This window comes from Hevea brasiliensis, chromosome 10, assembly GCF_030052815.1.
Source record: "Hevea brasiliensis isolate MT/VB/25A 57/8 chromosome 10, ASM3005281v1, whole genome shotgun sequence".
NCBI lineage: Eukaryota > Viridiplantae > Streptophyta > Magnoliopsida > Malpighiales > Euphorbiaceae > Hevea > Hevea brasiliensis.
Genome location: NC_079502.1, coordinates 96,911,798 through 96,935,472, shown reverse-complemented (window position 1 = coordinate 96,935,472; position 23,675 = coordinate 96,911,798). Strand labels below are relative to the sequence as shown.

Below are 23,675 nucleotides of genomic sequence, written 5' to 3'. Positions count from 1 at the left end.
TTCATTCCATAAAAAATATTTAATTAAACCAATAATACATATATACATATTACTAAAACTAAAAAATGTAAAAAAAAATATTTTAAAAAATAAAAAAATATATTTTTCACAAAACAGATTATTAATTTATAACATCAACTTACACAAGGATACGTACTTTATGAAATTGACAAAATTTGAATCAAAGCAATTTATTCAACTTGATTCCATTTGTTCGATTCAGCTCCATTCTTACTTTCCTATAATTTCAATTACCCAATCTAACCATTTACACACACCACTAATAGCTCTCAATGATTGAATACCTATCTTATGATACAACGAGTCAAAATTCAATTCCTAAACTTTTTAAAATTTTCCAAAGAAAAATGTTTGATCCACAAGATAAATGACACAGGATATCCACAGAGGGCAAGATCCCAAATACAGTGTGATACTAGAGACTAGAAAGTGGCATATATGCAAATGAGTAAATGGCCTTGGAAGAACTATTTCTGATGAAGCAATATTGTTATCTATCACTTCAAGAACTCTGATTACAGATTACCTTTTGTATAACACCAAAGAATCCTCAATCTGCAAGGAGAAAATCAACAACAATGTTACTGAAACTAAGATGAGTAGCAGTAGTTAGCCATGTACACGTGCTACAGAAAACAAACCATCTGCTGTTTCTAATCATCATCACATTCTACCCAAATATTATACAAATTTCTCACTAGACAAAATAAGCCACTTGTAGATTCAAGGAATCGGTCTCAATTATGCCGAGATACAAACCCCCTTCTCTCTGCACTGCCAGGATAATTGCTGGTATGACTATCAAGAACTTCTCTACTGTACAGCAAAAGCAGATTCCTTGGGGAAATTCATGAATTGATATCAGTTTGCCAACTACTCTAATTTTTCTGGGATCTGAAACAGGAGGATAGTTCAATTAGGATGTTGCTTTTAGTTCACAACCTTCAGATCAACACAGTCAATACAGTAGTCACCAACTTGATGCTAAAAAGCAGAGGTACCTTGCTCAGATAAATAACAATATAACACAAAATGGAAAGGGGTTATGATCAGAGATCCTGTCTATTATTTCACATAACTGCTCAACTGATTTAACAGGCATGTGAATACTGCAGTTGACATTGCATTCTACATTTTAATGAAGAGAAGATTCTGATAAGAACATTCACAGGACATTTGAGTATTTAAACAGGTCATTCTGCTAATTATCAAAAAGAATGTTCTAAAACTACACTTGCCACTGTAAGCATCAACACACAATCCCACGAGATCTTTCAGCTCGCTTGACTTCATTTTGTGACAAAAGTCATTGCCTAGATTTTGATAAAGTTTCAACCATATTTTGGACATCATAACAAACCGAAGTAAAAGTTATCCAACATACTTCTGCATGCTATAGGGTTGTAGCACTTGGTCATCACATAAAAAAATTTGACTGAATCTCCATCAAAATTTAGCAAATGTGTCAAATATGAAACAAAATCAAGGTTGAGTGATTCTGCTTGTACAAAGTAAATTTCAGTGATCATACTGAAATTTAGGAATAAAATCCAACTATCTTTTAAAATTAAACACCAACTAATTTACTAAATGGAAGGAGAAAAGCACTTATTCCAAAAATTTCATAAAGGCCAAATACAAAAAGTAGGGAAAAAAAACTCCCAGAAAGAATCTACATTAACCAATATATACCACCATTTATCATTTTACTTAGTTTCATTTTATGTTAATGATAAATAATTTTAATGAACAATATGTCTTTGTGCATTCCAGTTGTATTCATCTATGAACACTATGGTAATCTCTATTCCAGTTTCAGAAGATCAGAATCTGAAAACCATAAAAGAATATTTCTTCTCAAGAGAGTTCAACCTTCAACTGCCTACTACCTTGTTCAAAACATTGTACCTAGCCTACACTTATGCTATAGAAAGAGTATGAGATAATGTAGCATATTTTTGACATGTTATTATGCCATGGCCCCAAACTAATCCAGAAGCCACCAAGAATACACCATGCAGTGTGCACAACTCTGACTAATGCATGTCATAAGATGAGATTGCAACCAACTTTTGTGTCTTAAATCTGCCCTGAAAATATAAATAAAGGAAGCATCTCACTGGTACATGCTTAATCCGACAACCTATTCTTCACTGCACATATAGTGACAACACCTCCCTCCCCCATCCCCCTCCTCTCTTCTTCCTTTTCTCTTGTAATTTCAATGTTGACGTGCACCGAAACTTATTCTCTTGTACTCCTTGCTCTGACTTAAGCAACACTTTTCAAAAATACTCACCACCCTCAAAAAATTAGTTACGCAAAAAAATGGTTTTTATACTGCATGTAGAAATCCAACCATGAAATTAAACCAAACTGTAGAATTTGCCAAATCTAAACTAATGCTCTCTTTCTCCTGAACAATTGTATACTGATTATCATTGCACACCCATCACCCAAAAGAAGTATAAGGTGCCTGCCCTAATAAATGGAGGACAAAGAAAGCCTCAAGTGTGCCAGTGAGATCAAGAATCAGAAAGCTTGCAGGTCAACTTTGGATTAAATTTTGACACACAAATTGTTGACATGAGGCCTTTTAACATATATACAAGATAGCATTCACACTTGCACTCTACAGTAACAACCAAAAGAGAATCATATCAAACATAACCCAGCTAGAATACTGAGATCACAAGTTGGAAAGAGTTGCCCTCCCAACCCACAATGATTGAAACAAATTCTGAAGAGACACTAAGTCAAGACCAAAAGGTTATAAAAACTTTAATCAGACAAGAAAATGCCAAAATGACTACAGATAATTTGGGAAGAAAAAGAGGTTTTTAATAGAAGAAAACGGAATGAAAAAGCCACTATTAAGGTGAACAGAATTAATGGTGCAACTAGCTAGCTATAAAAGATAATTTTAACTTCTATTATCTAGAGCAGAAGTCCCAAACGTAGAATCAGAAACTGCTTTACCCATAAACGTCCAACAGTTAAACATTTTCAAGGCCAGAAATAAAGATTTTTCATTAAAAAAAGGGTAAGAAATCTAACCTGAAAATTTATTTATCCTAATATGTTAGTAAATGCTTTTCCAAAAAATACATCATTTTCAAAAGAATGAAAGTAAGAAACCATGTCAGGCATTTGCAAGAAGGCCCCAATGATCATAGACACTTGATAACTCCTAATATCAATCATTTTATATTCACTAATGAATATGATCTCCCACAAAAATCCCAAAATCACATACGACTTTTTTCAATTATCTTGATCCATTTTAGACGGGGAAAAAAACAGTTTAATTTATAACCATGGCACCTCAGTAGTTCACTTACAAGTGATTAATATAACATCCACAATATCATAGTGTTTTTTAACCAAAATAGTTATTGCCAATATCCCCTTACTTTCTACCCTCTCTATGGCTAATGCCTAGTTATACAGGATTCATCAATTGATGGGGCACAAATCCTCTATCATACAGAAATAACTTCCCATTTGTAAGACATCACATTGCCTATAAACCCCATTTTCATAAAATGACCCAATTTGTTTTCTCTCGATCATCATTAAAATCATAGATATTATGTGCTCAATTTACAAGGCATCCACATTTATAGATGGAACCCATGCACATGAATCAAAATTTTGAACCAGCTTGCCATAGATAAACAAATACATGCTTTCTAGAGCAGCAAAGACCCAATCACCCACCTAACTACACATTTATACAATCATGTTCTTGCTTACAGGGCCGGTATACAGTAGAAATAACTCAAAAAAATGATTTGATGTGCAGCAATTTTTTTTTTTAACTCAACTACACAGTGCATAAATCCAATTATAAGGATTAAAAAATACACCAAAATCAAAGTAATCATCTCCTGTGACCATTAATCAGCCATGCTTATGTCCTCGCAACCAAAAAAATAACCATTCCTCAGATGTCCAATGCAGTCTAGCAAATGCACAAGAACTAGTAAGACCAAAAAAAGGGCAAGCTAGCAGATACACATCATTGAGCGTATTTCATAAATACATGATTCACACAAAATTTTAAAATTGAGGAAAGCCAGAAAAGGAAATAAACCTACCATAACTACACGACTCCTCTGTTAATGCCCTACATCAGATCCAGATGCTGAGGAGCTGTCACTATCAGAATCTGCAATATCACACACACACACACACACACACAAAAAATAAATAAATAAAAAATAAAAAAGATAAACGGTGACACTTTAGCAAAACACTGAATTTTACTAAAGAACACCATTCTCACATGTGGGAGAAAACAGGCAAACTACAAAACAATAAATTTATTGCCATACCACTTGAAGAAGATCCAGAATCACTGCTAGAGCTGCTAGAACTACTTGACCTAGTTCCATTATCTCCCTGTTTCTCTACTTGAACAGGTGACGAGGTGGAAACATTCCCTTCATCTGCTAATAGAAGATGAAAAAGATATTCAAATAAATATTCAATTATATATATATATATATGCTATCAGTTATCGTGATCTACAGATCTGCACCTGTTTTGGTTTCCAGTGGTGCCTCTGCCACAACTGGTGCTGTTATCTGCAAAGCCAGAAAATAACAATCCATTCGGCAATTGTACCTTCTTCATGAAGAGTAAGCTTAAACATCAGAAAAATTATTAAAGCCCTTACCTTCTCCCGGACATTCTGCTCAGCATCTGCTCTTGCTTGAATTGCAAGTTCAGCTTTTCTCTTGTTCTTGCTTAAACTCTTCTTGTAGTTGGTAACAAACCTATCCAGTTCCCAAAGAGTCTCCGTATCAACACTATCAATGTCCACTTCAATTTCATCATCATGTTGGCAAAGTGATGAATTCCTCTTCTTTATTATCTGGATAATATTGTCCAGCTTCTCTGAAGGTAAGCTCTGGAGGTTTGTGCTAAGCTTCTGCTTCTCCTCATAAGTCATGTCCCTCTTGTGTGGATCCTTTGCCTTAGGCTTTTTTGGAGCAGGGGTCCTTCCTGAAGGAGTTGTACTAATAGATTTCGGTCTAAGATCGCCAGGAGGATAGGTCATTGATTCTGATCTATCCAAAATCCTCCGCATATAAAGAGGAGGGGGTGGCAGCGGATGAGTCTTTCTTGATGTTGGTGTAGGAATACCCAGCTCATAACTGGCAGCAAACCTCAACTCACGATCATAATCTGACTTTATAACAGCCCACCTTTCCTCAAACATCTTCAGTAGCACCTCCGCCATTATGTGAACATCTTGCCCCTTTGGATTATACTTCAAAGCGTTATGAAATGTTAGTCTCACATCCTCTGCAAACTCTTCAGGCGACTTGTACCAATTCTTGTTCAGCCTTGTCTTCACAGTACCCAAGTCCATAGGATGCTTAATAATAGCATAGTAATCATGCAAACCAAGAGTCTTTACATCAACAGGAGTATTAAACACCCAACCATGCCTATGTTTCATCAATTTCTCAAGCAAAGCATTACAATTCTTGAAAACCTTGGAACCCGTCCCAAACCCAAATCCCAATTCCCCTCCCCCTTGCTTCTTTCCATTCAATTTCAACTTCTTGTTACTCTCTGCTGGTGGAAACTTGTCTTTTGCAAGCAAAAACTCTGAATTCCTATAAAACTGATTTGCCTTTGGTGTCCTTTTCTCTTTCTCCACGGTCTCACCAGGACCCTGGCTATTCTCCAACACTGATATGCTAAGCTGATTCAAAGGCCTAGACTGCCTAGGAGTAGGAGTAAGAATAGGAGTAGTAATCTCACGAGGAGCACCCACTGAGCCCACCTCCGAATTTACCCTCTTCAATCCATTATCAACCTCAGTCAGAGACAATCGAGAATTACCATACCCACCAACACCAAGCTGCACTTCCTTGGCCTCAATCCTTTTCACCAAACTCCTTACCATATCAAGTTCACTCTCGAGCTTCCTCCTGAGATCTCTCATCTCCTGCTTAGACTTGGACGCCAAATTTATCTTTACCTTATTGTCCAAACCTCGCTTCACTACCCCATTGCCAGCAGTCAGTTCCGGACCACTTGGGGCCACAGCTGGCGTTCCTTGATGCCTATTGAGGCTAGAAGAATCGTCCGAGTTGGCATCCAGGCGAGAAATGGGCTGTTGCTGGGCCGAATTTGTGTCTTCTAAAGCTGGTGTTTGAGATTCCGGCACTTGGATGGAGTTATTCTCAATGTTCTTGTCGTTGTTATTGTCGTTGCTGCTGCTATTGTTGTTGTTGTTGTTGTTGTCGTCGGCTGCAGTTGCGGTGGTGGATATTGTGGAGTTGGGAGCGTTTATGGTGTTGTTGTTATTGGTGGTGGTGGTGGTGGTGGTGGTGGTGGTGGTGAGGTTGTTGATGTTCTTCTTGGGCCCTTTAAAAGCTTTTCTTGTATAAACTTTACTCTCTGTAAACCTCTGTTTCTCTCTAGCTCCATCATTTCCACCTCCCTCTCCAACTATAGTCCCCGAAGCCATACATGTAACTCCAAAACCCTAATTTCTTTTTTATCCACACAAACCGAATCACAAGACTGGTCCAAAACTAGGGTTTTTCGAGTCCCTTTATAACCAGCCACAAAAACCCTAATTTTGCCCTAGAATCAGAATTCAATTAGGGCAAAACACAAAACACAAACAAAAACCTAACAGCAAGCTCCAACTTTTATCGATCTACTCTAATCTAAATCTGTACCAACACACACAAAGAACTATCTACACATACATGTCTCTATATACAGGAACACATAGAGAAGGAGAGGATTCGGGATTGGAAGAAACAGTAGGGTTAGGGTTTCGTGCTCGTTTACCTTTCTCTCTCACGATTCGATCAGATCTCCTTTTTGGCTCCTCCGCTCTCACTCTAGAAAAAACTTTCTCTCTCTAAAGCTTATTTCTCTCTCTAAATTTCTCCCTCTACCTCACTCTCTCATCACAGGTGTACGGTTCGCATGCATTCGTGTATAAAGGAGTCGTGTTCGCGAAGTATCATGACAAATATCACCTGCGTTGGACTCACGTGTGGCAATAGTGCGTGGCACACAATGACCCATCAGCGAGGAGAGAGTGCTGTGCGTCAGCTCCACGTGGGCGTGAGCTTTAGGAGAAATTATAAAATAAAATCGTAATTTTATATAAAATAATATAAATAAATTTCATAAAAATAAAAATTATTAAATAATATTTTTTATTATTTTATTATTATAAAATAATTAAAAAATTTTAATTAATTATTAAATATATTAAAAATATTAAGAAATAATATTTTTTTTATAAAAAAATAAATTACTCTTATAATATATAAAATAAATTTTGCATAATTATGAAAAAAAAAAAGATATGCATGGAACAAATATAATTAATAATTTTTTAAAAATTTCTCAACTCTGATTATGGGATTTTGAAGAGTTTGCCCAGGGGGCGCGTGGATCTAGTCGCCGGGGATGTAGCGTAGGGGTTGGTGGATTTGATTTGTGTTGGGCTTAGTTTGGGCGGTTTAAATTGGGATGATGTTATGTCGCGAATCCAGGCTCAAATTTGATGATTTATTCTGCTTGTTGGATTGAAAAAATATAAGTTTAGAAGCGTTACTTAAAACTATTAAAAAATAATTTAAAACTATATTATTAAATATATTTAGAAATGAAATTAGTTGGCTGGGCTTAAAGCTTAAATCGTGTCACATTCTTTTTTTTTTCTTTAGGCGAATAAATATGTAATTTATTTAGTTTTATGTAAAAAATAATAAATAAATATATATTTATATTGTGTATTATATCATAAAATAGATTATATGAATAAATATTTAATTACAACAAAAAATTTTAGCATACACCAGAACACTAAAAGAAAGTGCTCCTCATAAATACATAATAATAATTATTTTCTGAATTAAAAAGCAAAGTCTTATATCTTATAAGTGAAGAAATATGTGCATCAGAGCACATAATAATCTCTCAATTACAACTTAATATACAAAATATTTATGTGCATGTTATTTTTTAAACAAAATATTTTTTCTTTACCTCTTATTTCACATTTTGGTAAACTCTTTGTAACCTTTTAAGCCTTCTAATAGATACCCCCTTAGGCTCTCCAAGAATTGTTGTATTCTCTCTTGCAAAATATATAACCAGTGATAGCTAAAGAAGACAGAAGAAGCATGTATAACACATTCTTGAGAAAAATATATATTTCATTCATTGCAAGATATATATGAGACAAGCCCCTCTTACAACGTGCAGGTGAAACTTCTTGGTTGCAGTTTTCTACATTCTACAATAGCTTTTATTTTAGTGTCACACGTATATAGCAGTAGGCCAAGCAGCATACATATATTTATTCAAAAGACAGGAAACATAAGCAACCAAAAATACACTTAAGTATATATAGGTGCTGCATCTTACATATATTAAGACGTCAAGGCTTTCCTGGAAAATGAGAGTGATGCTCAGGATCCGGTCCTCCAGGTGACACTCTATCAGTATATGAATTTAGCTTAGAAATCCTCCAGTGATACTCCAGTTTTGATTCAGTGTATCCCATTTTGTGTAAAAGAAGGCCGCTATCAAGCTCTCTTGCCTCAGACCTCATCACAAGTATCATCATCAACACAATCATGAACACAACCAAAACCTGTTTACGAATTGGGTTACCCATCTAATGTTAGATATATATCAAGTTTATTTCAAAAGCAGTGAAAGAAGCTAACAGAAAGCGAGCAAGCAGTTTTAGGACTCAGGATTAATACAATAGCTCCTAGAATAGACTCTAAATAGAACTGAATAGGAAGAAAATATCTATATATGCATGTATAGCAAACCCAGCTAGTTTGAATAGTTCACAGATGTGTAATGCGTTATGTTGTATTACTCTCCTCCAAGTCAATTTAGGTCTACCTTTTTTTCTTTCTATAATGTGCTCTACTTGTCTAACTGGAGCCTCCGTATGTCTATGCTTCACATGACCAAACCACCTCAATCTCCCTTCTCTCAACTTATCTTCAATTGGCACAACTCCTACATTTTCTCTAATACTCTCATTACGGACTTTATCTAGTCTAGTATGGCCACCCATCCACCTTAACATTCTCATCTCTGCAACTCTTATATATATACGACTCTTTCAGTGCTCAACACTCACTACCATATAACATAGCTGGTCGTATGAGTGCTAGTGGACATAAAATGAGTCACTACATTTTTTTTTTTTGTTTTTTTGCCTTGGCTTTATGAATATATGATAAATTTCACAATGGGCGCTCCTCAGAAGAGGACAAGTTAGACTAGTACCCTAGGTATAATATGCAGAAAGTTCTCTCCTCTTTATATTTGGAGTTTTTCTTCAAGGTTGTGCTTGTGGTCGTGGTCTCCATTAATTAGCTTTAAACCACAAAAAAAAAAAAATGACACTCATCTCCTTTGGATTGATTCTTTCTTCAGCAAGAGTAATGTCTCTACGCACCAATGAAACTAATTCTAAGTTCTGACAGCTTAGTCACCATTTCTGCCTTAATGGACCATTTCTTGGACGGTGATTAACAAAAATTATAAGGGAATTGTCTCCAACTAGTCTCTCTCTCCTTGAGCAACAGATTAGCCAGTTTTTGAACGTATAATCTCCACGGTGCATGAACTGATTCAACCTCACTTGCCTCCCACTATTCTCATCTCTAAGGATTATATATCATTTACCAATGGTGCAGCACATGTTAAGTTCAACAAACTTCATGGAAGTCAGAAGAAAAGGGAAGGACAAAAATAATTCTTCTTGGAACCAATGAAGCTTTATTTTTTTTTCCCCCAGCCAATTTGCCACATCCAGATTAATCGCCTCAGGGGCATAAAGTATTTGCAGTCTCCCTTTCCAAATGGTCAGGGGACATTCAAATATAATAATAATAATAATAAAACATTCATCAGTTATATATATATATATACAAGTAATTTTTCTCATTAACATTCCCAGACTTTTCATGCAAGGAGAGGTGGAGAATCTCAAGAAAATCCACACAAGAAAAAAAAAACACTATTGGCAGAGGTACAAGGCAAACAGGATAGGAGAATTTCACATTATAAATTGATAATAACAGTTGGATATGATCAGAAGTCCATTGCAAGTGAGAATTATTTAAACCTAAAGAAAGTTTATGTATAGATCTAACCTAATCGTATCCATGTCATTAGATTAACATTATGTGCTAAAGGAGATAATCTATTAAGTTTTTCTGTGTTTTTTTATAGGTACTCTACCACAGAAAGCAGATGAAAATTTTCTTTTTCAATTCTGTTCTTTTTTTTTTTCCTGGTTTTCATCTTCATCTCCACCATTCATTTCATTGTCCTGAACAGCTTGTCATCCATGAAATAGCTCAAATAAGTTTTAGCAACTTAACCAGAGATATTTTTCAAGAAAATACAATGTTTAAGGGCTTTTTTTAGGTTAATTTTGAACATTTTTTTATCCAGAAACAACTAAAGTTTGATAAGTATATTCTTCCTTTTGTCGTTCCTCAAAATACCACTTAATTACCAAGACACAGAGCATAGAGGTCTACAAAATAGATAGCCAAGCTGTTTTAAACATCTTTTCTGAACTTATCCTCAATCAACACTGACATGTCTTTTGTAACATCCTTATTTTAGCTAGTTCATACAGTCTACTGTTCCGGTGACCAGTGTCGGTCCGGACAGCTAAAACGTTAGGAAAAATATTTAAACTAAAGTGAGGAACCAAAAATTAACTCAAATATTAATAAGAAAAAAAAATTTAGGAAAAATTATAAAATAATTCTTGGGATTCCAGAGAAGGGTCATTGAGGTTCTTATGGCATTAGAATGCCAAGAAATACTTAAAAAAATTTTTCAATCGGTACAGACAATTTTAACCCGTTAAGCCAAACGAAGGGCATTTTGGTCATTTCGTCTTCAGAGATGATTTTTGGCCAACTTATCTAGTTAAATAAATAATTTATATAACATAAAATATGATTAAATATTGTTAAAAATTTAATTGCAATTAAATAGACAAGTAGGACATCTGCACTGCATATAGTAGGACATTAGGACTATAGGTGGCCCTTTTGTATTTTCATTTTGTATTAGTTTGGATTGTAACTATAAACTTCTATAATTATGTATTAATGTAAATATATGAAATTTCATACTATTGAGGTTTTCTGCATTATGTATGTTGAAAAATGAAATGTTGAGACTTTGAGATTGACTTGAATGTGTATAATGGAGTTTGGATTTGGAAATTATTTTAGAAGTGTTTTTAAACAGGTTCAGAAGAACTGTTTTTTTTTCAATTTACAGCCGGCACTCTGTCGGATTTTCTATAAAATTTGCTGATAAATTCAAATTTATCAAAATTAAAAATAAATGAATTATAATGGGATAAATTGTAATAGAAACATAAATTGGTGCTCCGGCACACTGAGTGACATAACTTGCTCGGCTATACTGTAGACAGGTAAGGAGTGTCACATTTAGTGGTATCAGAGCATCGGTTTAAGCGTTTCTGGGCCTAGATAGAGTGCATACCATTGCATTGCATTTGTAAGTGTTGAGGTGACACTGATGTAAATCTGTTTGTTTTCTTATTTTGAATAGGATATGGATCCTGCTTCGCAAAGAACAGTTGAATAAGAGGTGGAGAGTTGTGCTCCACCCAGGGCTGAATCTGGGGGCAGGGAAGAATCTGCTCCACCAGTAGCTGAGGCACCTGCCCAACCTTAGTTTGCACTATTTTAACAAATGACCGAGTTTTATCGACAAATGATGGGGGCAATTCCACCACCACAACCACAGCCACAACCACCACCAGCACCACAGAAATCTCATTTAGAGAAATTGAGGAAGCATGGGGCTGTGGACTTTTTTGGGAAGAGGGAGGATGATCCCATGGCCGCAGAAAACTGGTTGGATAGAACCATCAAAGTGCTGAAACAACTAAATTGCACCCCTGAGCAGAACCTAGTGGGTGTTGTGTCCCTACTTCAGGATGATGCATATCAGTGGTGGGACACAGTAACCAGTGAGGTGCAACCTGAACGGATCACCTGGGAATTCTTCCTCACAGAGTTCAGGAAAAAATATATTAGCAAAGTGTATTTAGAAGAGCGAAGAAGGGAATTTATCAGTCTGAGATAGAGACAGTTGTCAGTGGCTGAGTATGAGCGTGAGTTTGTCAAACTGAGCCGGCATGGGAGGGAGATAGTCCCTACAGAGGCAGAGAGGTGCAGACGGTTTGAAGAAGGGCTCAATGACAACATCAAAGTCATGATCACACCAATGTAGATCATGGGTTTTTCTAAACTGGTAGATGCAGCATCAAAAGTGGAAAGGGTCAGAATTAATGAACAAAATAGAAGGGAAAGACAGTAGAAGAGGGCTCCGAGTCAGTCCAGTACATTTTCTGCTCCCAGCAAGAAGAGTAAGGGTCCTCCTGCTCAGAGTTCAGGACCACCACAGGGTCAGGGCCAGTCTCAAAGGCCCAGACCACAGTTCACACCTAGGAGAGGCCAGTCCACACCATCAATGGGCAGCTCTCCAGGGACGGTGTTTAGGGACCACCGCATCTTCTCGCTTGTCGATCGCCGAAGTGGCATAAGGGGGAATGTTGGCGAGTGACCGGTGCATGCTTACGGTGTGGATCGACAGAATATCAGACCAAGAATTGTCCGAAGAGGACTACTACAGTCGCTCCAATACAAACTGACAGACCTACTCCTGCACCACAAAGGGGTAGAAAGCCCGGTAAACCTGAGGCAGCTGGTCCATCACTGAGGCCTGCATCCGAGTCAGCTGAGAGGCCAGACACTAGAATACCTGCCAGGGCCTATGCCATCGGAGCTCAGGAGGAGCAAGATGCCCCGGATGTCATCAGGGGTACGTTTTCCCTCTACAACACTTCTGTATATGTATTGGTGGATCCAGGATCCACTCATTCCTACATTTGCATCAAACTACCCATAGAGAGGGGAGTTCCAGTAGAGGAGAGTGATCAAGACATTCTGATCACAAATCCACTAGGCCACAGTGTGGTAGTGAATAAAGTGTATAAAGATTGCCCGTTGAGGATTCAGGGGTATGAATTCTCGGCAGACCTAATTGAATTGCCCTTCCACGAGTTTAACGTGATTTTAGGTATGGAATGGTTGTCACGTCATCAGGCAATAGTTGATTGCAAATTGAAGAGAATTTCTTTGAAAACTTCTGAGGGTAATGAGATCACTGTTATGGGTGAAAGGACAGATTTCCTGTCTAATGTTATCTCAGCCACAGTTGCAAGAAGATTGATAAGAAAAGGCTGTGAAGCTTACTTAGCACACGTGATTGATACTAGGCAAGCTAAGCCAAACCAGTGTGATATACCCACAGTAAGAGACTTTCCAGATGTATTTCCTGAAGGGTTGCCTGATTTACCACCAGAAAGAGAAGTCGAGTTTGCTATTGAGGTAATGCCGGGTACAACACCCATTTCTATTGCTCCTTATAGGATGGCACCCACTGAATTAAGGGAGTTAAAAACTCAATTGTTAGAGTTGCTTGATAAGGGGTTCATACTCCCCAGTGTGTCACCATGGGGAGCTCTGATGCTATTTGTGAAGAAAAAGGATGGAACTTTGAGATTGTGTATTGATTACCGGCAGTTGAATAAAGTAACTGTGAAGAATAAATATCTGTTGCCCAGAATTGATGATCTGTTTGATCAGTTAAAGGGAGCTGGTGTATGTTCAAAAATCTATCTCAGATCAGTGTATCATTAGTTGAGGGTAAAGAATGCAGATGTGTCATAAACTGCATTCAGAACCCGGTATGGGCACTATGAATTTCTAGTGATGCCGTTTGGGTTAACAAATGCACCAACAGCATTTATGGACCTTATGAACTGTATCTTCCATCCATACTTAGATCGGTTTATAGTGGTCTTTATTGATGATATTCAGGTGTATTCCAAGACTAGGGAAGAACATGATGAACATTTGAGGATTGTTCTGCAAACCCTGCGAGAAAAGAAGCTATATGCTAAGCTGTCCAAATGTGACTTCTGGATGAGTGAAATCTCCTTCCTTGGATACATAGTATCAGCAAAAGGGATTAGAGTGGATCCCAAAAAGATAGAAGCACTGATGGAGTGGAAGCCTCCTAGAAATACAACTGAGGTCAGAAGTTTCTTGAAGTTAGCTGGGTATTACAGAAGATTTGTGAAGGGGTTCTCTCTTATAGCTGCTCCAATGACTAAGTTGTTGCACAATAATGTGAAATTTGGCTGGGATGACAAGTGCCAAGCCAGTTTTGAGAGGCTGAAGGCTATGTTGACAGAAGTACCAGTGTTAACACAGCCAGTATCGGGAAAAGACTTTGTGGTCTACAGTGATGCCTCACATAATCGGCTAGGGTGTGTATTGATGTAAGAGGGGAAAGTGGTCACCTATGCTTCCAGGCAGTTAAGGCCACATGAACAGAACTACCCTACTCATGACCTGGAGTTAGCAATAATTATCTTTGCACTGAAGATGTGGAGGCATTATTTATATGGTGAAAAATGCTACATCTATACAGACCACAAGAGTCTAAAATATTTGCCAACCCAGAAGGAGCTCAATCTTAGACAGAGGCGATGGATTAAGTTCCTAAAGGACTATGATTGTGTGATAGATTATCATCTTGGGAAGGCAAATGTAGTTGTTGATGCTTTGAGCAAGAAGTCCATCACAACTTTAAGATCACTAAATGCGTGTCTGTCCTTAGCTCAGGATAAAGCTATTTTGGCTGAGTTACAAGTGAAGCCAACCCTGCTACAGCAGATACAAGATGGGCAGAGGGCAGATGAAAAATTAATGGCCATTGTGGGTAAAATTCCAGAGGGAAAGGAAACTGATTATGAGGTGAAAGCAGATGGGTGTTTGTACTACAGAAGAAGAGTGTGTGTACCAGATGATGGGGAACTGAAGACTAATATTCTGAAAGAAGCACATACTAGTGTTTATGCTATGCACCTGGAAAGCATGAAAATGTATAATGATTTGAAGCCTCATTATTGGTGGCCTGGTATGAAGAGGGATATAGCTGACTATGTGACTAAGTGTTTGACATGTCAGCAAGTTAAAGCAGAATATCAAGTTCCATCAGGATTGCTACAGCCTATAAGTATACCTGAATGGAAATGGGACCGGGTCACTATGGATTTTGTTAGTGGTCTACCTCTCACCCAAATAAAGCATGATGCAGTGTGGGTGATAGTGGATAGATTGACGAAGTCAGCACATTTTCTGCCAGTTAGGACTGACTACTCACTGGAGAAGCTAGCAGAATTGTATATCAATGAGATAATTAGACTGCATGGAATCCCATTTTCCATCATATCTGACCGAGACCCAAGATTTACATCGAGATTCTGGAAAAAGTTGCAAGAAGCCTTGGGCACACAACTCCGCTTTAGCACGGCTTTTCATCCCCAGACTGATGGACAGTCAGAACGAATAATCCAGGTAAATCTAAGAACTAATTGAATTTTCGTAATTAATAAATTAAAATGATAGTAACAATGTAAATTATGTGATAGATCCTGGAGGATATACTAAGGAGTTGTGTCATTGAGTTTGAGGGGAGTTAGGATAGATACCTTCCACTGGCAGAATTCGCATACAATAATAGCTACCAAGCTAGCATCCAAATATGAAGCACTGTATGGGAGGAAATGTAGAACCCCAGTGTGTTGGACTGAATTGGGCGAAGATAAGCTGGTAGGACCAGACCTGGTGAAACAGACTGAGGAAAAAGTGAAGATGATTAAAGCTAACCTGAAGATTGCCTCAGATAGACAGAAGTCTTATGCCGACCTGAAGAGAAAAGAGATAGAGTATGCAGTTAGTGATAAAGTGTTTCTCAAAGTCTCACCATGGAAGAAAGTACTGAGATTTGGAAGAAAGGGTAAGTTAAGCCCTAGGTTTATTGGCCCATATGAAGTAATTGAACGTGTGGGAACAGTGGCTTATCGGCTAGTTTTACTACCAGAACTGGATAAAATACACAATGTATTCCATGTTTCTATGTTGAGAAGATATCACTCAGACCCACCCTTCGCATGTCATTTCCATGTAAGAGATTGAAATCCAATCGGACTTGACATATACAGAAGAACATATACAAATCCTAGCTCGGGAAGTGAAGGAACTGAGAAATAAACAAATTCCACTAGTGAAAGTGCTTTGGAGGCACCACAACACTGAAGAGGCAACTTGGGAAAGTGAAGAGATAATGAGGCAACAGTTCCCTCAATTGTTTGCATCAGGTAAATTTCGAGGATGAAATTTTTATTAGAGGGGAAGAGTTGTAACATTCTCATTTTAGCTAGTCCGTATAGTCTACTGTTCCGGTGACCAGTGTCAGTCCGGACAGCTAGAACGTTCGGAAAAATATTTAAACTAAAGTGAGTAACCAAAAATTAACTCAAATATTAATAAGAAAACAAAATTTAGGAAAAATTATAAAATAATTCTTGAGATTCCAGAGAAGGGTCATTGAGGTTCTTATGGCATTAGAATGCCAAGAAAATACTTAGAAAAATTTTTCAATCGGTACAGACAATTTTGACCCGTTAAGCCAAACGAAAGGGCATTTTGATCATTTCGTCTTCAGAGATGATTTTTGACCAACTTGTCCAGTTAAATAAATAATTTATATAACATAAAATATGATTAAATATTATTAAAAATTTAATTGCAATTAAATAGACAAGAAATGAAGAGTAAATGAAGGAAAATGGACTTGTGACATCATAATGATGTCATTAAAAATCTCCCAACCAATCTTGTCTTGACACATGGCATAACTTTCTATAAAAGAGACTAAATGAGCTGAAAATGAAAAAAAAAAAATCAGAATCTCTTCCTTCTTCTTCTCCTTGACGTCAACTCTCCTTCCCTAACCCTCCATGAACAAGCTTTTTCAAGCTTGATTTTCCCTAGCTTTCTTCCACCAAAAACCCTAATTGTCAATACAAAAAATTGCTCTTTCATCTTGGTGAAGCTTTAGGCAGCAAAATTTTGAAGAAAAACTAAAGTTTTGCAAGACCCAATCTTAGTTCCAAAGAGGTTAGTGACCAATCCTTGCTTTCTTTTTGAAATGCATGTTTAGGGACAAAAATTGAGCTTGAAAATGAGAGAAACTTCAATAAAATTGATAATTATGTAAACCCCCATTTTCAGTAGCTATGTGAAGGGTAGGGTTTTGATTGTTTTCCTTGAATAAATTTGGTATTGTGGCTGCCCATAATACTAACCTATTGTTTAGAATGATGAAAGGTAAGTGAATGCATGAATTGAGATAGAATGTGTTAGGGTTTGGGTATAAAATAATGTGTTAGGGTTTGGGTATAAAATGGAGACTTTGATCATGTAATGGTTAAAGTGAGTTTTAATGGTCAATTAGTGACCATTTGGATATGTGTAAACAAGAAATGAAGTGGTTTGTGTAGTGGGAATTGAGATTAGTGTGGCTGCCCTTGGTGATCTGCACAATTGGACATGAGTCTAGCAGGTTTGGGCAGCCATAACTTGAATTGTAGAGGTTCAATTGGTGCAAGGCCAATTGGACATGCAACTAAACACATAATGGCACAACTTTAGTAAAAAAACAATGCCCATAAAACCAAACCAAGTGGACCAAAAGCTTGCCTAAATCTGGGTGACCTGCAGTCTGTTTCTGCAGAATGACCAAATGAACAGTGATTGTTCATTGGCCATAACTCAATGTAGAAAGGTTCAATTGACCTGAAATTTTACTAGCAACAAGCTGAGATATAGACCAACAACTTTCATGAAAGAACCTAACCCAAATTATGACCAGAACCTATCCAACAAGTGAGTTGCAGTCACTGTTCATTGCACTGTAGATATGGTCAGTTCAGAAAAATTTCAATCCGGCCAGTTGTGGTTTTTGGACCATAACTTGAGCTACAAAACTCCAAATGGAGTGATTCAAAAAAAGAAATTCAATTCGACAAAATAAGAAACAACTTTCATGTTGATCATTTTGCCAAATTCCCACTGTAAAAATGACAAATGGAATAGTAAAAATGAAGTATGAAAACTGAAAATTCTGCTTAATTAACATTAAGCTTAGAAATGGTATTGGCAACCAATACCAACAAATTTTAAATGCAAAATGTGGTATGTTGGGAGTATTAAAACCAATGTACCTATTATCTATGCAAAAGTCAACATTTTGGTTGACTAATGAAGTGAATAGTAACACCAAAACTTGAAATTTAAAAATTGTAAAACTCAAAAGTATAAAATGCCCTAGTATACCTAACATGATTGGTTTGGATAGCTTGACATGTCAATAGAGTTCTGTTAACAATACTGCATATGGCTTCATGTCATTCTGTGTTTCATGGCTTTCCCATGCCATTCTGTGAAATAATAGCCTTTGGCTATGTTATTTGAGTTAATATACGTGGGTTTTAACCTTAATCATTATTACAGCTTATTAGTTGTTCTGTTGCACACCGGGAGACACAATGTGATCGATGGTGTGATGGTCCGAGGTACTTAGTACCCAGTGCGCTTACTGCTTATCGATCCGATCCAACTAGTATGGGTTACTCGGGCAATGATAATAAACCTTACCAAAGTTTAATCAAATAATAATGCAAATAATATCAGAAGTAAAGTCTACAAAAAATTTAAACATACATATTCTGCATATTCGTTTTATTTTATGTTATTTTATATTATTTTATATTGTCACCACTAAGCAGAATTGCTTAGCGCGTGGTACTGGAGACTTAGCTGGAGAGCCCAGCAGACATCAGATGGAGTGAGCCTTCAGAGCTGCATCCGGGGTCCAGAGTCACCTCACATCTGCACTGCATATGGTAGGACATTAGGACTATAAGTGACCCTTTTGTATTTTGCATTTTGTATTAGCTTGAATTGTAACTATAAACTCCTGTAATTATGTATTAATATAAATATATGAAATTTCATATTATTGAGGTTTTCTGCATTATGTATGTTGAAAAATGAAATGTTGAGACTTTGAGATTGACTTGAATGTGTATAATGGAGTTTGAATTTGAAAATTATTTTAGAAGTGTTTTTAAACATGTTCAGAAGAACTGTTTTTTTTCAATTTACAGCCGACACTCTGCCGAATTTTCTATAAAATTTGCGGATAAATTCAGATTTCTCAAAATTGAAAATAAATGAATTATAAAGGAATAAATTATAATATAAACATAAATTGGTGCTCCGGCACACTGAGTGGCATAACTTGCTCAGCTATACTGTAGACGGGTAAGGGGTGTCACATCTTTCTTCTAAATATATTTATTTTTTATACCATCTTTTGTTGAAACAATAAACTTTCTTCTTAACATGATCACAATGCTTATAAGACTGTCTAAATTGTAAAATTTGCTTCGTGCCATTTTATGATTTCACTATTTACAAGAGCACAAAAGGCAGATATCATAAAATCCTATCAAAGCAAAATCATACGCAATAATAAATTTACCAAAATTTGCTTTCTTTCTGTAGACTTTCAACATGTTCACAAAATTCTCATTCAAATCGACTTTCTGTATAATCAGGGGAAGAAAATGGAAGAAAGGCCGGGAAAGATTTCCTCCATGTACCTTGATCAAAGGAAATATTTGGCATCTGTTGATGAAGCAGGAGAAGATTGCTCAAAATGAATTTTTTGTTCGTAGATTCATAACAAGTTTTGGGTTGGTGCGAATGTGCTCAAGGGAACATGCTCTCGATGCTGTCCACAAAATATGAGGTTTGCCACTTCTGATCGTTTAATATTACAAAATTTCATGATGACAGTAGATCAGTATGGCACCCCATATCAAGTAGAGAAGAAAGGAAGAAGAAATCCTTTTGCTAAATCCGTAATGCTGTTTGCCCTCCATCTGCATTATGCGAGCTTAAATCAGCACCACCAGCCAAAATAAACAATCAGCTACCTTGGAAATTTACACTTTGAGATCTTTCTTTTTTTGTTGACATAAATGCGCTAGGTGACATGAACTTCAAAGGTCAGAAAGTCACGAGGAACATTTGAGAAAATAATTCATTGAACAAGTTCAATTTGCATGTCTGATGTCTCATTGTCAGTCTACAAGCCTTAAGTTCACATTCCCATAACTTGATCCTCTACTGTACCATATCTCTTGCAGCCTTCAAGGAAACTACGCCATATGTAGGGATTAGGTGGGAAAGGCATGCTGGAAATTACTTTCTCTGCTTCCCTAACATGTCCATTTCTCGCCAATAAATCCACAAAACAATGATAATGATCCATTTCTGGTTCAATACCATAACTATTCATTTTCTCAAACAATTCTATCCCTTCTCTTACTAAAGCACCATGTCTGCATGCTGTAAGTGCTGCAATAAAAGCAACCTTATCGGGTCTAAACCCCAGATATTCCATCTCTTTGAACCTTTCCAATGCTTCATAGGCACAACCGTTAATTCCAAGGGCTGAAATTAGAGCCGTCCATGTGATGAGGTTTCTATCTGTCATACTATTAAAGATTTTTACTGAACTTCCAAGGCACCCACATTTTCCATACATGTCTATCAATACATTGCAGACAAAAGCATCACAAAAACTGAAATTAATCTTTATGAGGAAACCATGAACAGAACTACCCAAAGCAAGATCGCAAATCTTACTACACACACTTATAAGGCTAACATACGTATAATTATCTGGATGGATTCGAGCCATAAGCATGTGCTTGAAAAGTTCAAAAACCTCTTTATAATTACGAGTGCGAGCACAAGCTGCAATGACAATATTCCAAGAAACATCATCTGGTTCTTCAAGCTGAGAAAGCAACTTTAATGCTTCATGGTACTGGCCAGATCTGTTATAGATTCCGGCAATATTGTTAGAGGGAACAGCAGAAAGTGGTGTTTCAGAAGCTGCAATGAAGACAGGCACATCAGATATGAGACCATTCCTGCCATAGGATGAAATAAGGGAAGCTAACACATATTCATTATCCTCATAGCCCATTCTAATAATCAGACAATGAAGTTGCTGTATCTCTAATTTTGATGATGATTTCAGAACAGCTGAAAATGAAAACTCATTAGGCCGGTATCCACATTGAAGCATTTCTAGAAGCAAGGAAATAGAAGCAGAAGGGCATTTATTCGCACAACCCTGAATTAAAGCATTCCAAGAAACCTCATTCTTCTCATTTATTGTAACAAAACAACGCTTGGCATCATCCAGTTTGCCACATTTAGCATAATAATCCACCAAGGCACTACCAACATAAACATCAGTTTCCAGAGCATGCATGATTATTTTAGCATGGACAAATTCTCCATACATTGGGATCAGTAAATTGGCACAAGAACTGATGAGACTTACAAATGTAGTCTGGTTAGGCATAATTCCATTCTTATACATTTTTAAAAATTGCTCTAAAGCTTCTCTCGGCTTCTTGTTTTTTGCCAATGCACCAATAATTGTATTCCATGTCACAACATCTGTACAAGCTGCCTCCTCAAACGTTTTCTCCGCTAGGTGCATGCTTGCACATTTCGCATACATATTAATAAGGGAATTCACGACTGAAACTTTATAATCAAACCCTCTTTTAATGACTGAACCATGTATTTGCTCTCCAAATTCCAAACTTTCCTCACATACTAATCCAGACAAGACACCCACAAAAGAACATTCAGACAAACAACCCTCTTTCCTAAAAAACTCACAAAATAAATGCACACAATCTTCGACACAGCCTTGATTTCCAAACAAAGATATCATTGAATTCCATGTCACCAAGCTCTTAGCAGGCATATCCTCAAAAACACAGAATGCCTCATCTAACCACCCAAACCTTCCAAACAAACCCAACAAAGCAGTACCCACATAAGCATCAGCGTAAAACAACCCATTCTTCATTGCATATGTCTGCAACTGAACCCCAAGACGCAGATCCATAGATGCACACGACAATAATCCAGCAAATGTGAAGTTGTTGGGCCTAAACCCAAAATTTTTCATCTGACGAAAAATTGCCCAGGCTTCCTCTAAATAATCATACCTACAATAGGAACTGATCATTGAATTATAGGATACAACGCTCCTTTGGGGCATGTTTTCAAACACCTTATGTGCCATTGGCAACTCATCCAGTGAAGCATATAGAGAGATAATATTGTTATAAAGAAAAGTAGGTTGGTTGGGGCTTGGACCAAGAGTGATAGTTAGTGCGTGGAGAGGTTTTGTTGTGTCAAGGGAACGAACCCTTGAGCAGACTTGTAGGAGGTAAAGAAGACGGTGGTAGTGTTTGAAGAAATCTCCATAGAAGCTCATGCGGGACAACAGAGCGGAAAATCAAAATATGGCTGGGACAGCTCACTTCGTGGCTAAATTTTAAACTACTATTTAGAATTACTAAATTTTATAAAATGGCAAAATTACTCTCATTCTTCTATAAATATATCCAGATAATAAAATATTTGAAAGAAAATATAATTTTTTTATAATATTTTTGGTTTATTTTTTTTAAATTTCAATATTTAATTATTTTATCTTATAAAAATTTGTGTGTATTTCTAAATATTAAATTATTTTTAGCATATTAAAACAAATTTAACTTAATAATAAAAATTAAAATAAATAGACTAAAATTTTATAAATATAATTAAATTACATTAATTAAATATTAAGACTACTACTTAATTAGCTTTAGTTTAGCATTATTTAAATAATTTAGAGAATTATGGAATTTTGAATTCGAGTTTTAAGTCAAAATTAATTATGAAATAAAAATATTAAAAATATTAAAATTTAGAATGGCATTTATTAAGTAAATGTGCTATATTTTATTATGGTAGAAATACATATATAAATATATGTACAAAATAATAATGTCGTAATAAGCATGCACATCATTGCTCTATTAATTAATTAAGCAAAAAAGATCACTTTTTTTTTTTCCACTAGAAGTTGACGTCACAAAACTAGCATTAAAAGTCAATGACTCCATGTCATAAACTAAATTGAAAGGTTTTATTAAGTACTCTTTAGAGTACATGCTTCCACTATTACAATGTGATGAAATCCCAGCAGAGAGCAGAGTATCCTATAAATTTCCAATCTCTGTGCTTCCACTTCATCAAAGTAGGGAAGTACGGATGAGTGATTTCTAATGATGTTTTGGGTCTGGACCTCCTGGACTAGCCCTCTTGGATTCGTTAAAGTATTGGTCGTCCACCGTTTCATTCCCCAATCTCACCTTGAGTGCTTTTGATATTTCTTGCAATTCTTGAAAAACTGCGCTTGCGTTTTTCCTCTCATGAAGATGATGATAAGGGTAGGGCACAAGAAGTCTAGTTTCTGATTTGGCAAATGTAAGCAAGAAGAAAACAAGGCAAACCCACAACTTCAAATAACTTGCCATATCAATTCAATGCCTCTATTTCTTGCTAAAGCTCTCAAAAAACTAGTAGTGTAGCGATTCAAAGAAGACCTCCTTCCTTATATAATAGTTGAAATTATCCTCTTTTAAATAAATAAACTAAAGTGGAGTCAAATATATGCCTTTTCTTGCTTTGTGGTGGTGGAGGCTGGCCAATGTCGCATAATAT

The 23,675-nt window shown here is 36.4% G+C and overlaps 2 protein-coding genes across 5 annotated transcripts; both read right to left on the bottom strand.

The window, feature by feature from the left end:
• Window positions 1–491: 491 nt before the first annotated feature.
• Window positions 492–6,993, bottom strand: LOC110664013 (transcription factor GTE4). 4 transcript variants are annotated; one of them, XM_058128368.1, is made up of 5 exons: window positions 4,703–6,981; window positions 4,565–4,610; window positions 4,359–4,475; window positions 4,122–4,192; window positions 492–576 (listed from the first exon to the last, which is right to left on the bottom strand). In XM_058128368.1, the coding sequence occupies exons 1-4, from the start codon at window positions 6,509–6,511 to the stop codon at window positions 4,143–4,145; spliced, it is 2,022 nt and encodes a 673-aa protein (XP_057984351.1). In that variant the 5' UTR covers window positions 6,512–6,981; the 3' UTR covers window positions 492–576; window positions 4,122–4,142. The 4 variants fall into 4 exon arrangements, with proteins under 4 accessions (XP_057984351.1, XP_021679226.2, XP_021679225.2 ...); XM_021823534.2 differs by lacking the exon at window positions 492–576 and adding an exon at window positions 578–915 and having other exon boundaries at window positions 4,359–4,472; window positions 4,703–6,993; XM_021823533.2 differs by lacking the exon at window positions 492–576 and adding an exon at window positions 578–1,022.
• Window positions 6,994–8,207: 1,214 nt separating this feature from the next.
• Window positions 8,208–22,461, bottom strand: LOC110653776 (pentatricopeptide repeat-containing protein At3g58590). The gene is made up of 2 exons (XM_058128367.1): window positions 19,685–22,461; window positions 8,208–8,668 (listed from the first exon to the last, which is right to left on the bottom strand). The coding sequence occupies exon 1, from the start codon at window positions 22,396–22,398 to the stop codon at window positions 20,188–20,190; it is 2,211 nt and encodes a 736-aa protein (XP_057984350.1). The 5' UTR covers window positions 22,399–22,461; the 3' UTR covers window positions 8,208–8,668; window positions 19,685–20,187.
• Window positions 22,462–23,675: the final 1,214 nt, after the last annotated feature.